The following is a 16,121-nucleotide window of genomic DNA, read 5'->3' on the forward strand; positions in this document are numbered from 1 at the left end:
AAGGTACTACCCGGAGGACAGTACGCCACCAGGTTTATGTCGCCAATAACACGGGAAACACAAGGCACAGGGGAGATGGAGATCACACCCCCCGCTCCAGCAGACGAGCAAGTTTCGAAAACAGCGTCAGTAACAACAACAGCGATTACACCATCGCGGACGAGGAGTGGGCAGCAGCCAAGGCAAGCGTGCTTAACAACACGCCGCTCCCCGCAGGAACCTCGGTTGGAACCCTCAACGCTTATCGCTCTATATTAGAAAAAAACCGGGAGCACCTATCGAAAGAGCAAGCCGCCCTCGAGAGACGCCTAACTGCTGCAGAACAATCTAGGAGAGGTTCGCGAGGAAGCGCTTCTCGAAGCACTCAAGGGGCAGGCAAGCACCGATCAAGATTATCCAGACTCTCGGAAGATGACGCCAGGGAAATAACGTCGAACCTGACCAAGTCTTTTATGACCACGGACACCGCGGGCATGCCACGGCCAAAAACCGTCGCAGGAGCAACCACCAATCTCGCGACATACCTCATCAATCAGCGCCCTAAAGGTTCTATGGCCCAAGCCCATCGAGGTGCCCTAGAAAGTCTCGCGATACTGGGGGACAACCTGGTCCCGCGGAAGGAAAAGACCACGCTACAGGCCAGTGACTCAAAGCATCATGCGAGAGATGCTCGAGATGAAATCACTCAAATCAGAATCGACAAAGCAAGGCGACAACGCGCCGCTAGGGAGGAATATGACAGTGATTCTTCGGATGAAAGCCAGGAGAACGATGGCGAGCTAAGGGGGGCCGATTGCTTAAGCTACAAAATCCGCGAGGCGATGCCACCCAGAAAGTTCAAACCTACTCCTACTGACGCCGCCAAATACGATGGACAGCAGGAGCCGAGGTCCTGGATAGACGAGTACTTGCAGACTGTGATTCTGCTCAAAGGAACTCAGATAGCAGCAATGCAATGCTTGCAGCTTTACCTGAAGGACTCAGCACGAGCTTGGTTAAGAGGTCTGCCGAAGGGTTCCATCAAATCATGGGACGACCTAGTAGACGCTTTCGTTGCCAATTTCCAAGCAACATACAAAAGGCCCGTCGGGATTGAGGAATTACGGCATTGCCAGCAAAAGCAGAAGGAATCGATGCGCGCATACATCGGGAGATTCACCAAGCTCTTAAACGCTGCTGAAGACGTTTCTGTTGACAGAGCAATTGATGCCTTCAGCGATGGCATCTGACGTGAAAGCTACATAGAGGAACTCGGGCGCAAAAAACAAAAAACAATAACCAAGTTAATGGAAATCGCCAACAGCTGGGCTGATGGCGAGGACAACGTACGAAGGCCACGACAGCGCAGTGATGACGAAGATGACGACCAGCCGAAGCACGATTCGGGTGGACGAAGGGATCATCACAAGAAAAGGAAAAAACCACAGTTACGATGATAGTAACCTGGTAGCCGCAGGATACTCCGATCGGCAGGACGATCGGGATGACGACAGACGAGACGATCGGCAGGATGGCAACCGGAACAACTCTGGAAACTGCGGCAACTACAAACCGCGACCACAGAGGACTCCCGAGGTACCCTTCGCCGAGCAGATCAACGCTCCTTGCTACTTGCACTCGTACATTGATTCTAAGGACAACAAAACGAAGTCAAGCCACCTGCTCAGGGATTGTAGGCAGTTCCTTGACATGGAGAAACTCAGCCGGCAGAAGCAACAACAACCACCACCACCACCACCACCACCGCAGCACATGGTCCAGCAGGCTCAGCCTCATCAACCTAATGAGACGTTTCCACCACCACGTGGGCAGATGAGCATGATCCACAGGACAGGTGTTTCAAGAAGAGAAATGAAGAAGCTCACCCGAGAAATTAATCTGGCAGAAAGTATCATGGCGAACATCCCTGATTATGTCGAGTGGTCGTCTCAGAACATTACTTCCAGCCGAGCAGATCACCCGATGACCATACCAAAACCAGGACACACTGCCTTAGTAGTCGAGGCACAAATCGGGGGGTTCAAGATGAGCAAAGTCTTCATGGATGGTGGAAGCGGACTAAACCTGATATTCGTCGACACAATCATAAGTATGGGGATCACCATGAGGATGCTAGAAGAAACAGACACCTGCTTTCATGGGATTCTCCCCACTTCACCGGCGTACTCTCTTGGCAAAGTTTACCTGAACGTCGTCTTTGGCAAAACCGACAACTTCAGGAAGGAAAAGATCGAGTTTGAAGTCGTGAACTGGGAATCACAGTATCACGCTATACTCAGAAGACCAGCTTATGCCAAGTTCATGGCTGTACCGCACTACGCATACCTCAAGCTGAAAATGCCTGGGAACAACGGGACAAACATCACAGTCTATGGAAGTTTTTCACGCTCGGACAATTGTGATCGCGACTTTCAGAGGATTGCTGCGAAGTTTGGGTTAAAACAAGAAATTGCCGATCTTCCGTCCAAGTCATCGTTACGCGATATTAAGGAAGAAAAACACGTTAGTGAAATCAAGAAGAAGCCAGCCGACCTTGCTCCAGAAGCTTCGACAGCAAAAGCTTCGGCAGTTGATGGCACAACAGTCTTAGGAGACAACAAGACACTGGCAATCGCTGTCGAGACCCCTAGTGAAATCAACGACGCTTCGAAAACCGCTAACGTGGTGGACAAGCCAGAAGGCATTGCAGTAATTCGGAGCATCTAATCCGCATCATCGTAAACCTTTGCTTACACCCCTCGGTGAACGATGGTGCAACGTAGTACGCGGGAAAAGATCATGCTCCAAAAAGCCTCTACGAGTGCTAAAGGATGCAAAAATAAACAAGGACAATGACCTTTCCCTCTGCTATAGATGCCTCTACGAGCATCGTAAATAGCAAGAGTTTGGAAATACATATAATACAACCCACGTTCGATATTTTACTTATGGAAATATCAAAGAACAACGGGCTCATCGGCAGAGTTGATGCTCCCGATATGTTCGGGAGCTGCTGCCAGAACATGCATCGGTTGAAAGCAAAGTTGCGCATACAACGGGTTTAGCAAGACCTGCAACACGAGGTGATCACTCAAACAATTTGCTGACCAACGAGTACACATACGTTTAAACGGACAATTAAGATTTGCTCCCCCAAAATTTGCCAACGGCATTGACACGGTAAAAGTACATATACATGTATCTACCGAACATAAAGTTTCAACTATGCAATCCAAACGCTTGGATGAGGTAGCCAAATTACTTATTTACAATAAGAACTTAACCCTGAATTACTCTTGTGGAGTTTCTCTTTCTTCAGGTATCTTCGAGTCCCCTTCAAGCTTGTCAACAATTATATTGGCGGGCAACACTACCTTCGGGTACAGCGTCTCCAAATCACCAACTGTGTTGGCGATAGTCAGCAGATTCACCGAAGGATAATGTGCAAGGACGAGGGCAAGTGTAAACCTGGCCCCTGCAAAAACTTGAGCTCGCACTAAGTTCCAAATTTTCTTGGTATTCCCAAATTCAGACATCAGAGTCAACAGCGTAGGAGGGATCGCGTTCAAGGGGAACATCGTCCTCCAAATTACCCTCGGGGCTTTGTAGCACTTGTCGAAGAAATGGTGGACCTGCTGGACCCGATCCTGGAATTGTGCGACAGCCGAAGCTTTCGAGTGCTCCCTCCAGAAAATTTCCTCGGCTGATGACAGTTGAGTCAATGCGTTCACGCGCTCGTGAATCCGCTTGTTCTCTTCAGCACGGTTCAGGGCTAGGACTAGCAAAGGAATTGACGAAAGATCAGGCAATATGTTTTTGACAAAGAATAATAAGCACAAGGACCAGGAAACTTACAATTCAAACTTTCAGTGGCCTTATGCAGTTCAGTAAGAGCATAACGCTCTATGTCAGCTGCAATTTCGCCCTTCTTCCTGACAATGGCAGCCAAGGCATAGGTATTGCGTAGATCTTTTACCATCTGTGCAATCCGATCCTTCATACGCTGGATTCGATCATCTTCAGAAAGAGCACCTGAAGAATCATCGACAAACGTAGGCACTGGGAAAACCTGCAAAAAACAGTGTCAAAGGCATAACGGATCGCATCGCTTCAGCATCAGAAGTAACTCCCATCGGGAGAATGCAAGCACAAATATCATAGCAAGGGTACATTAGCAACATTGCTAGCACGGAATTTATTACAATCACAAGTTTTGCGACAGAACAGTGTTTCACATCAATTCAAAAAGAAGATTGTTACAACAATCAAGGGGCTTGAGTCTGGATCGATAAACTTGGGCCAGTCGATGTTCTCTTTAATGAAACCAATTCAAGGAGCTGACGTGCACACATAAGAGCTGACGTTTTGAAGGTGCTTAAATCAATGAACTGGCCATCTTGATCTTTCGGAAGCTCCCTAGACATCTCCTCAATATCGGCCTTGAAGCCATGACCCATCATAAGTTGGAAGGCTAGGAGAGCACCATAAGTACGTGAAGTACGTTTGAATACCTCGATAACCTCTTTGGTGTCGACTGCGAAGGCATCGATCAGCTGCCCCAGAGTCTTGTCTTGACTGATCTTGGGGAAGATCATCGAGTGCATCCGCGCCATGGCACCTTTACCCTTATCAAGGAGCTCCCGTGTAAGCTGGTGTGCGGCAAGAGTCATTGACACACTGTTTGCCAGAGAGTTGTTTGGGACTTTATCCGAGGCATCGGCAGGGATGTCAGCGGCTTCTGCAAGGGAATGAAATGGGAAAAGTTACTATCAAAGGGTTGAATTTCCAAAGTGATAATCGACAGGGAAGCATAAAAAGAATTACCAAGCAAAGCCAAGGAAGATTTGCGAAGAAGTTCATCCTTTTCAGTCACCCGAGCTTCGGCGACCAGCCTAGACGCCTCCTCTTTCTTCAGCTTCTCCTTCAGCCTGCTGAGTTCCTCCTTCAGGGAGTCGACCTCTTGGCGAGCAGCGGCGGCTATTTTGTTTGCGCCTTCCAACTTCAAGGAAGAGGAGTTAACTTCCCTCTGCAGCCGAACCTTGTCCGCTTCCAGAGAAGTAAATTGGGAGGCGAAGGCCTCCAAGGAAGATATAACGCCTCGCAGATCCTTAAGGAAAGGGGAAAATAAATGTTTGACAAAGAATCATTAATCAAGGCACATTCAGGAAAGTTTGCGGTACGATCGAGAAAGACTTACAGATTTTCCTGAAGGAGGAGTTGCAGCGGCGACAGTCGAAGGAATATCCTTCCCCTTAGAAAGGGAGGAGGCAGTCGATATTTGAGCCGTGGGGGTTGCAGTAGGAGCCGAAGCTTCGGAAGCTGCGACGTCTGGCAGAGCGGCGTCAGATTTGGCCTTCTTAGGCGGGTGCTCGATGAGACCTTCGTCACTGTGAAAGAAAATGGTTAGCAAAAATTATGAGAGATATACAAATGATGAAAGCAAAATACAAACTCTAGGAAAAAGGCACTTACAGGTCGAAGAGATCGTCTTCATCGGCAAAGCCGCCGGTTGACCTCTTCACAGGCGGAGCTCTGACCTCCTCCACAGCTGCATTAATAAAGGCATCATGATCAGCGTCGTCATCACACACTGATCCCGCTGTGTCGCAAGTATCGTTGGATGGGGGAGGAGGATCGGCAAAGATAGCTTCAGAATCTATCGGATCATCATGCTCGGCAGTATGAAAATCGACAGGAGTTGAGGAACCTCTTCCTTCGGAAGTGTCGTTTGGTAAATCATGCAAGTTTTCAGAAACTATGGGAATCTGGCAAAGAAAGGAGTAAATGAGAACAATAGTAGTTGTGACAGCAAAGTGGAACAGGTTCATAAGAATATGAGAAGAAAAATTTACCTCTGTCAACGGATGATCGGCATCAAGAGGAGAATAGGAAGATATCAACGGGATCGAGTCTTCCTGGCTAAAGAGAGTGAGGCGACGAACTTCATCAAGCAGCTCCTTTTCCGATAGTTCAGCAATGTTTATCCTGGTTTCATCCTTTGGACCCGAATATAACCACATCGGACGAACCCTGGCCATGATTGGCTGGACTCGACGTTTCAAGAAAACCGTAGCCACCTCTGTACCAATCATGGTTTGGCCGTCGGTTTCTTTGATCCGAAGAAATTTGGCAAATAATTCGTCGGTTGTTGTCTTTTCGTCGGGAGAAAGAATATTCTTCCAAGAATGCCTAGGCTTGGCTTCAAGGACGTCGGCAAAGCGAGGAAGCTGGGACTCGGTTGTTGAGGAATCCTTAACATAAAACCATTTCAGTCTCCATCCTTGCACGGATTCTCTCATTGGGAAACTGAAATAGTTGACCTCTGAACAAACAACAAACCCCACTCCCCCAATGAAAAAGGGTCCATTGCTACTACTGTATCTCTTTACAAAGAATATTTTCTTCCAGAACCCAAAGTGAGGCTCGATGCCCAAAAACGCTTCACAAAGGGTGATGAACACAACAACGTGGAGGATTAGGAGTGAGTTGCCACAGTTGGATTTCGTAAGTCCGTAGAAGACGATGGAGGAACTCGTGAGCAGGAAGCGAAAGACCCCGATACAAGAACGACAGGAACATCACGATAAAACCAGCAGGAGGATTGGGCCGAGAGATCGCACCTGGGAGAATCACATTCTCCTCGTCAGAGGATATTAGCCCAAGGCTTCGGGCCCTCTTCTCATCACGCTTTGTGATGGAGGACGCTAGCCAGTCTCCGGGTTTGGCCGCGGCTACCGAACTTGGCGACGCCGACGGCGTCGGAGCTGGGGGAGGAGCATCTGGCGCGCTTCTCTTCGAAAGGTTCGAGGAGGCCTTGGCGGCGGCGCCACCGCTCGTGGAGCTGGCGGCGGCGAGGTTCTTCTTCTTCACCATCGCAAGATCTGGAGAAGATCTAAAAACGGTGGTGGCGGCGCGGCGGCTGTGAAAGAGAAAGGTAGAAGAAGAACAGAGGATGCTACGATGAATATGAGAGAATGCTAAGGATTTTTTCCTAAGAGATTTTAAGAAGAGGAAAACTTGAGGATTGCGTGGGCACGTGTCGTTGCTGCCAGTTCATTAAGAGGACCTTTTCTCCATCGTTGATCGCGGAAATCGAGGAGGCACCTTGGTAACTGTACGAGGAAGGCGGATATTACTTAAAAACAGAGCCAGGCAGAGGTAGGATGGGCCCGGCGGGTCGCATCCTGTCAGTCAAAATCAAAGTAACAATAACGTCATCAGTGACGTCGAAAGGAACGCTCGAAGCATTCGAAGAAATGTAAAAGGTATCGAATGGTGATCTTGAGTCTATGTACGGATCGTGAGCATCCGCACCTAGACTCGGGGGCTACTCCCATCGGGAGCTCTTGATGCGCACCCGATAAAATGAGCACTCGAAGATAATCTTGTGAAGAAATATTTGTAGAAAAGGATGGAATGCTCAGCTCGAGTCTGCACCCGGTTACAAGCGCCCGTGTCCAGACTCGGGGACTACTCCCATCGGGAGCGCTGGATGCGCACCCGACAGAACTTTTTTGCACTCCAGGATCATGCCCGGGGACTTGATTCTGCGTAGGGTGACGTTGTTTTGCCATCGGCAGTTAACCAGCAAAAGTTGGGCACGTTACTTATTATCCCTTAGGCGTTGAAAACTTATCGAAGAAAACAAGCCTTGGTACAAATGTATCGGATGACCCATGAAGACTTGCAGCAAAACTTCGGCAGAGGAAAACGTTCGAGTGGCACAACTTGAGTCTACGCACAGATTGCAAGCATCCGTACCTAGACTCGGGGGCTACTCCCATCGGGAGCGCTTGACGCGCACCCGATAGAAGAAGATGATGCTGATACAAGATGGACAAAAATAATCAAGGAAAAGAACATTAGGTGGAGGCATGCTTTAGTCTCTACCCGAACTATCTTCGGCTAGACACTCGGGGGCTACTGACGTGGGCATTACCCTTCGGGTAACCGACATTGCCCTACCCTATACGATCTAGCTGGAGGCCCATGAAGGTACTCAATGACAAGACGGGCCATTTGGATGGTGCAGCGGAAGATTCCTTGGCGGGCAAGACAAGGAAGGAGACGAACAAGGAAAGTTTAGAGATAGAACTACTGTAAACTTAGTCGTACTCGGTTAGATCTCTTGAGACGTGGCCTCCTATATAAAGGCCAGGAGAGGGGCTGCCGAGAAACACGATCAATCTTAGCAATCTTAGCCACCAGAAGTTTAGGGCTAGGTCGCCGCAGCACTTAGCCTCTCGACGAGATCTCAGCCGAACCCTTCGGCACCCCTATGTAACCCAATATTGTCATAATCAAGATCAGACAGGCAGGACTTAAGGGTTTTACCTCATCGAGGGCTCCGAACCTGGGTAAATTGCTCTCCCCGCTTGTCTGTGAACCGATGTCTCGTGTCAGCTTTCAGGATTCCATCAACCCTAAGCCCCTATCGGAGGGCATTGCCGAGGAGCACCCTCGACAACAACACCTCTAAGATCAACAAGCCCACACACGAACTCACACGAGAGCGAAACCCCGAAGAGACCCAAACCAATGCACCTAATGCAGTGGCTAAGAGCATCTCTAACAGAGCCCGTAAATCCCGCCGGAACCGAACTTTTCCGGCGGATTTACGGTTCGGGCCGAAACGCACGCAGATCAGCGCCCGAATACATGGGACGGCCCGAATCGGAAGTTCAGGGCCCCGAGAACCTCCCCGCACGGCCCCTATTAAAAGGGTTCGCGGAGGGGAGTTTGGTTAGCAAACCCTACTCCCCTCCGCCGCTCCTGTCCCTCTGCCGCCGCCAGTCGTCAATCTCCGACAAGCAATTGCCGCCCAACCAGCCACCGACCCCCTCCCCCCGCCGCCACGCTATGGCCTCCCGTGGAGGTTCCGAGGGCCGTGCAGCGGGATTGGGCGGCGGCGACTCGCCGCCGCGTGAGCCCGTCTTTCGCATCGAGGCGGAGCGGCGCAAGTGGAAGAGAAGCGAGGGCGCGCGCAAGAGGAGCGCTCACCGATGGACGAACTGGGGGCTCACGCCCCCAGGGAAGCTCACCCGCTTCGGCAACCAAGCCGAGGGCTCCTCCTCCGGGCAGTCTAGGCGCGCACCGCGGCTGCCCGTGGTGGCGATCAGCGACGAGGACTACCTCATCCCCGCTCGTTCGCCTACCTTCTCTGTCGGGGACTACGTCCACGACAGCGACGAGGAGGAGGCCGTCATGGCGCAGACCTTCGCCATCAGCGCAGCGAAGGCGACTGCGCGCTTCCGCCGGGAGGAGGCCGACGCCGTCCGCCAGGTACGGGAGTACGAGGCGGCACGTCGGGAGGCACGCGTCCGCAAGGTCAAGCTTGAAATAGTCGAGCTTGACAAGGAGGATGCGTGAAGACTTCACGCCGCCGACCATCTCCGCCAGCTCCGGCACCGCCGCACGCGTCGTAGCTCGAAGTAGGCCGCATTTTGCTTATTAGCTAGGTTAGGTTACCGGTGCACCAGTAGTAATGTCAATTGCACGCACTATGTAAGTATCGATGCTCAATCGGAGCATCTATTTCATCTATAAACTATGATCATCGCCTAAAATTACCCGCGCCAATTCGAATTCCTGTTTTCAGTTCCATTTTACGGGTTCTATTCTGCGCCACTGCGAATTTCGTCAGAACTCGCGTTTTCGGTGAACTGAACTCGCGTTTTTCGGTTTGCGTTTTTTCGGGCTCTACTAGAGATGCTGTAAGAACACCACTAAGATTCTCAAGTCCTTCTCAATCAAATTCCAACAAAGCTACAAAACCTATTAGGGAAATAAGGGAGGAAGAACAAATAATAGGACGAACATTAAATTACTCCAAGATGTAGATCTAGCAAGATCCCCTTACAAGGAGAGGAATTCAATTGGTAAAGCACTATATTTAGATCTCCTCTTTTTTTCCCCAAAAAGATGCAACAAATAGTAGATGGATCAAGAGGTGGATCAAGATCTTCTAAGTTAACAATGGAGGATAGAGAATAGATGAGGAAGAGCTATGTGAAAGAGGTGGAAGAAGGGTATAAATAGGAGCACGAAAATATAACTGTTATGATAGGAAAACGGATCAGGACTACCTCTGGCGAATAAACAGCAGCAAAAAATAGGTGCCGAACCGGTGCAACCGGACTTGCCCGGTACTACCGTTCGTGTACAGGAGATAGCAGAATCTATAATAATAACTAAATAGGAGAAACCCACTAAGTGATTTCTCTCAACATGCAAGCATGCCACATCATCAACTTTGCATGTCATCTTTTTACGCCACATATTTCTACAAATGTAAATGTAATTTTTTCTACAATTTCCGTAAGCCATGTGAACAGTCTCTCTGGGAATTATTACGTCTCTTCCACAACCGTATGACATGATGACCGCCTTCCATCTAGGGGTGGAATATCGAGCAGCTCGAATCGTTAAAGCTCGGATCGTTAAGGCTCATGATCGTTAAGGCTCGGATCGTTAAGCTCGTTATGACTAACGAGCTAAACTCATTGTTCGGCTCGGTTCGTTATCTGCTTGCGAGCGCTCGCGAGCTGCTCGATAAGAACATTTTGGCTAATTATAAGAATTAGTGTAATACATAATTAAACATAACAAATGCATAGCTTTATTCCCAGGAAAAACTTAATAGTCGCTGACAAGCATCAAACATGATACATCACGAAGACACCATTACGGTAGTTAAGACATAACAAAAAGGTCTCCAATAGGCAAAGAATAAAATGACGTCTCCAACAGATTAAAAGAGCAGGTCAAATGAAGATGGCTTCCGTTAATTGCTTCCCACAGAAGAATCCGGAAATGGTATGAATTCCACATCATCACTATCATCTTGCTGCAAAAATAAATGATATTGCGTTAAAATTTTCACTTTAGTGTACAAAGGATCAAGGATTCAAGGCTGACAAGAGAATGACAAGTAAACTTACAGGAATCGTAGGCCTCATATAGTTATCTTTTTATCCTTTTATGAAGCTAGCAGCACAAATAAGTGCCTCAACCATTTTCGGGCGCAAGGAACTGCAGTAGTCATCTAAAACTCTACCCCCTGTAGAGAATGTGGACTCTGAAGACACACTAGTTGCTGGTACTGTCAGGAACTTTCTTGCTATCTTTGCAATAACAGGATACCTATGAGCATTTAGCCTCCACCAATCGACTATTTTGAAATTACGATCAGCCATGGGATGAGTTTTGTCCTCAAGATAGCAAGTCAATTCAGACTGACATGGCTCTGTGTTTGTCTCCTCCAAGAATGACTGAAACCCACTCAATGTGGACATAGATGTAGCTTGGTTCCTACTAGAACTTGCACTTTGTTCATTGCTGTTGGCTGCCTCCTTCTGTCGATTTTCTACCTCATAGGTAGCATACAGATCAAAAAACTCTGCTTTGATGTCTTCTGCCTCACGCATGCCTTTCTCTCTGCCATACAACTGCTTAAAACAGTAGTCAACAAGCTTCATTTTAAACCTAGGATCAAGAATGGTTGCAATGACCATAACATTGTTCTTCACCTTTTTTTTTTGTTTCTCCCGCTATCATTGACATTCTCACTATAAGTGCTATCCCAGTATTTATCAAACTTGTCAAGCATTGCCTTTCCCATCGCCTTCAAATTCTCATCATTACTTTGCACAGCATGGGTGTTCACAGCAATCTTAACATTCATGATGTATGGATAAAAGATATTAGCAGTAGGGTAGTTCGAACCTGATAGTACAGTGGTCACCTCAGCAAATGCTTTTAAGATTGGTTGCATTCTTCCACATAGTGTCCACTCTTGATCAGTAGGCTGCCATTTGTAATTAGGATCTTGTTGAGCATATTCATCCAAAGCTTCTCTATACAAAATACTAGCATCCAACATCCTGTGAGTGGAACTCCATCTGGTGGATACATCTAGGCATAAGCCTTTCTCAACATCAACCTTGAGAGAATCACAAACTACTCTGAAATTTTTCATGCGTAATGGAGACTTTTTCAAGTATTTGACAGTCTCTCTAAGCTTGCCAATCAAAGGTTCCAGCGGTGCAATACCATCATTCACAATCAAATTGATTATGTGTGCACAACAACGAACATGAAAGTACTTAGGTATGAATTTTGCTGATTTCCTAGCTTTGAAACGGCCCGTCAAATTCGTAGCAGCAACATCATTCGAGGAAGCATTATCCATGGTCATTGTCATGATCTTATCTTCTATTTTCCATTCTTGGCAACATTCAAACACTGCTTGAGCTATGATATTTCCTGAGTGTGGTGGATCTAACTCTATGAAATTCAGAACACGAGATTGCATATTCCATTCATCATCTATGTAGTGAGCAACCAAAGCTAAGTAGCACAGATTCTGGTTTGAAGTCCATAAATCACATGTCAAACTAATGCTCTCAACAGACCTGAGTTGCTTCTTCAGAATTTCTTTTTCAGATAAATATACCTTCATGCATTCAGCTCTAATAGTTTTTCTACCAATGAACTTGTATGATGCATTCATATAATTCATGAGGATATTAAACCAAGCATGCTCTACCATCCTAAAAGGATACTCATGCACAATTATCATCTTCGCTATTATCTTCCGACACTCCTCATGATCATATTCATTATTCACTATAAGAGATGCACCTGGCTTTTCGGGATCAAATCCAATTGTACCTTGACGCAGAAGTTTTGCTTTCTTGTTCAGTATGATTGGGCAAGCATCTTTATGCCTATTGAGACTAGTAGTTGACCCTCCACCATAAGCAAAGAAGCCAAAACAATGCAAGCACTTCGCCTTTTTAACAACTTCACCCGGCCTCTTCTTCGATACAGCTTTGACCTCTTTGAAATACTTCCAACACTCTGAACGCTTTGCTCTGGTTCTCTTCACTTTGGCCTTACCATCAGCAGCTTGTGTGGTTTTTATTTTCCCCACTTTCTTTGGCATCTCAATGGATCCGACCTCTTCAAATTCATTGTCATTTTGGCCATCACCTAATCCAAGAGATGGCTCGGACATTTCATCATCCATATCAATCTTCTCTGCCTCGTCAATTGCTTGATAGTCATCATCAACCTCTATCCATTCATCTTCCTAAAAAAGTGAAAAAATAAACAACATGATTAGAGTAATGATTCATCACATATTCTACTAATCGGATTTTGAGGCAAACAATAAACTGCACGTAGCGCTTTCTGCATAACTAATTGATTCATACTATCTAACTGCACGTATAGCACTTTCTGCATAACGAATTGATTCATACTATCTATTTTGTAACTCACCGATTCATCACCAACAGCAATGATTTCCCCTCCCTCTGCTTGAACATCACTAGTCGGTGGTCGACGTGCACGCACAGGTTCAGCTCGTGGAGGCTTTCCCGCCGTCGAGACAATCGCTGACTGCAGCGGCGCCGGCGCACCAGAACCAGAGTTTGTCTTCGACTTGGAGGCCAGCTGCTTTCGCTTTTCCATTGCGCCGACGAGCTGCGACGCGGAACACGGACGAGAAGCGACGAGGACGAGGGGCCATGGGGGAACGGCGGAAGCCGCGGAACACAGACGAGAAGCGACGAATATATACAGTAGGAGAAGAGCAGCTAGGCCACCCCACCGCCGTAGCCATTAATTGGATCAAGAATTCAAGATGGGGAGATGAACGAGGAGATAGAGTAGGAGATAATTGGATAAAACGAGGAAGAGGAGGCGACTAGGTGGGTTGACTACGTATCGTTCCGTGAGGTTGTGACACACTTTAGTCCTTTGGTCTGCCTAGACGGGCTTCATCTTAGATGGGCTACGAAATATACTGGGCCAATGCTTTGTTGTCGATCTTAACGAGTAGCTCACGAATAATATCTGCTCGATCATTAAGATTAACGAGCAAAAAATGTTGCTCAGCTCGGCTCGTTAAGATAACGAGCCGAGTTCAAACGAGTCGAGCAAGCGAGTACTCATTAAACTCGTCGAGCTTCGAGTTTTATGTCCAGCGCTACTTCCATCCTTAATTTGTCAAGGCAAAGCTTTCTCTTCTCTCGGCCTCTCCTCCAGCAACCTACACATCTTCCCATTCAGTTTCATCCTCAACTGAAGTCCCCTTACGGTAACTCATGCGATGGTACTCTTCCAGGTGATTTTAGCAACACATCGTCTCCCTCCCATGGTGAGCAGGACTAGCCCTCATTTTTGTTGCCTTCTCAAGTTCCACTCGAAGTCAAAATAATACCATCATTTTCTTCTGCATAATCCTGTTGAGCAATTCAATTTTTGTACCATCGTCATTCTTCCGGTTAACTGACACGTGAGTACATGATAGTAATTATTTTCGTTCAAAGCAGGGAGCTTTCATCCTTGCAGGCCGTGAAATATATGTTATCTTCCTGTTCTTATACAAGAAATATTTCATCTTGGAAAAATACTGCCATCTGCATCCCCATGTATACCAAGTGATATATGTTTACTGTCACTATCGTTGTACAACATCAAGAACATAATTCAGTCACAAACTACACTGCGGTAAGGTTCTTATTTGGCCCAGCTGTTTGGTCCGCTATGTACTGTCTTCTAAAATGGTGCATTTTATTTTCAGAAACATATCATATGCTTATTTTCCTGGTGCTACATATATAAAGTTCATATCTTATTTCAATGAGATACAGAGATAGTATTTTGAAGATCGAAATACGAAAGGTGACTACTAATTAATCCGACAATATAGTTATAGTGGACTGCACATGAAACGGTTTTGAAGCATGCCGTCAAATCTGGACAGTAACTGAAAAGAGAAAATGCTACGGAGTATTTTTCAGCTATGGAAGGTCAGACAAGTTCATGTATCTTCATCAGCCAAATTACTGCATGTTTTCACTTGAATGTCTCATAGATGAGATGAAACTCGTGCTATGTCTTCATCTTCCAGTTATTTTTAATAGCCTTTGTCATCACCCGTGCTCGCTCATTATGCCAATTGAGATTCCAACAAGTACTTGGAGCCTTGGAGGTCATATCCTATTCTGCATGCAAATCCAGAACAAGATTCAATTCTAAGATTTGTTGTTCCTTTTAGTATGCCCCAAATTTCAGCTTTACTAAGCTTTAACACTATGTGATATATGCAGATATACAAAGTTCAGAAACTACACCTAAAATGACAATCTATGCTCGAACATACATATCCTAATGTATCATATCCTAATGTATCATACATTTGAATTAATTTAGGAGACAGGGAAAACGTTTCGCTCTCGCCCCGCGTCGTTCCCCAGGGCGAGCCTGGGCGAACCCTAGCGCCGCCAGCCGCCGCCTCCCCTCTGTACCCCTCCCTCCGCCGCTGCCGTCGGCGCTGGCCACGGTGGTGGCGGTCCCCGACGCCAAAGGGAGTCGGGGGGTGGTCGTGGCGTCGATCTGTTGTGGCGGCTGGGGCGGCTGCTGCGGGGAGGCGAGCACGGCATCAGGGGCGGCGATCCCCTGGTGTGCGGCGGCAGCTGCCCCTTCCATGGCTTCCCGGCGATGGGGGGTGGTGGTGGCTGCGGGTCTGGTTCCCACACAGATCCGTCGTCGGTTCTCCTGACGGCGCGAGGAGGGGGCAGCGACTTTGCGAGGTGTGGATGGTGTGGTACCGGCGTCCAAGACCGCGTGGCGTGGCAGGCCCGATCTTTGATCTGGGTCGCGTGGGTCTCGGATGGTGCGTTCACCGATTCCTCCTTCGTTTTCGCTGGCTAGCAGATGACGGTGAGGAGGCCTGTTCATCTGTTTCGTAGTTTGAAGGTGGTGGTCCTAGGGTTTCTCTTGCGCGAAGATGGAGACCTCCTGAGGCCTGCTCTCCTTGATCTAGCCGGAGTGTTGAGTTCCGGAAGGCGCCGTTGGCGAATGTAACAGTGCTTTTTTGCCTGGAGTTTGCTGGATCGGGTGGTATTCGGTCGTGTGCACCCATGTTTTTATTCCAGCCGTTTGGTTCTGGAGGGAGCGGCGCGAAGCTCTGTTCTGTGTTGACACCAAGTGACATTTTGGTCCATGGTGAAGTCAGAAGAAGAGAATATCATGAAGGCCGGATCGGAGGTCTAGCTAATGGGGAATTAAGTCTCCGCGCTGTTGAGGGACTTGCTTGGTGTTCCGGGCTTCGCAGCAGCGGTATGCAAGTG

The 16,121-nt window shown here is 47.7% G+C and overlaps 1 protein-coding gene across 1 annotated transcript; it reads right to left on the bottom strand.

Moving 5' to 3' along the window:
• Positions 1-10,596: 10,596 nt before the first annotated feature.
• LOC127344152 (zinc finger BED domain-containing protein RICESLEEPER 2-like) lies at positions 10,597-13,667 on the bottom strand. The gene is made up of 3 exons (XM_051370377.2): positions 13,264-13,667; positions 10,920-13,072; positions 10,597-10,825 (listed from the first exon to the last, which is right to left on the bottom strand). The coding sequence occupies exons 1-2, from the start codon at positions 13,453-13,455 to the stop codon at positions 11,504-11,506; spliced, it is 1,761 nt and encodes a 586-aa protein (XP_051226337.1). The 5' UTR covers positions 13,456-13,667; the 3' UTR covers positions 10,597-10,825; positions 10,920-11,503.
• Positions 13,668-16,121: the final 2,454 nt, after the last annotated feature.

The sequence above is a fragment of the Lolium perenne genome, chromosome 3 (genome assembly GCF_019359855.2).
Source record: "Lolium perenne isolate Kyuss_39 chromosome 3, Kyuss_2.0, whole genome shotgun sequence".
Classification (NCBI taxonomy): domain Eukaryota; kingdom Viridiplantae; phylum Streptophyta; class Magnoliopsida; order Poales; family Poaceae; genus Lolium; species Lolium perenne.

What these genes read in the sequence shown, in the direction of transcription:
- LOC127344152 (XM_051370377.2), bottom strand. Translation starts at nt 13,455, where the DNA reads ATGGAAAAGCGAAAGCAGCTGGCCTCCAAGTCGAAGACAAACTCTGGT. An exon ending in TTGCTGTTGGTGATGAATCG is followed by an intron (nt 13,073 to 13,263) that starts GTGAGTTACAAA and finishes TCACTTTTTTAG; the next exon opens with GAAGATGAATGGATAGAGGT.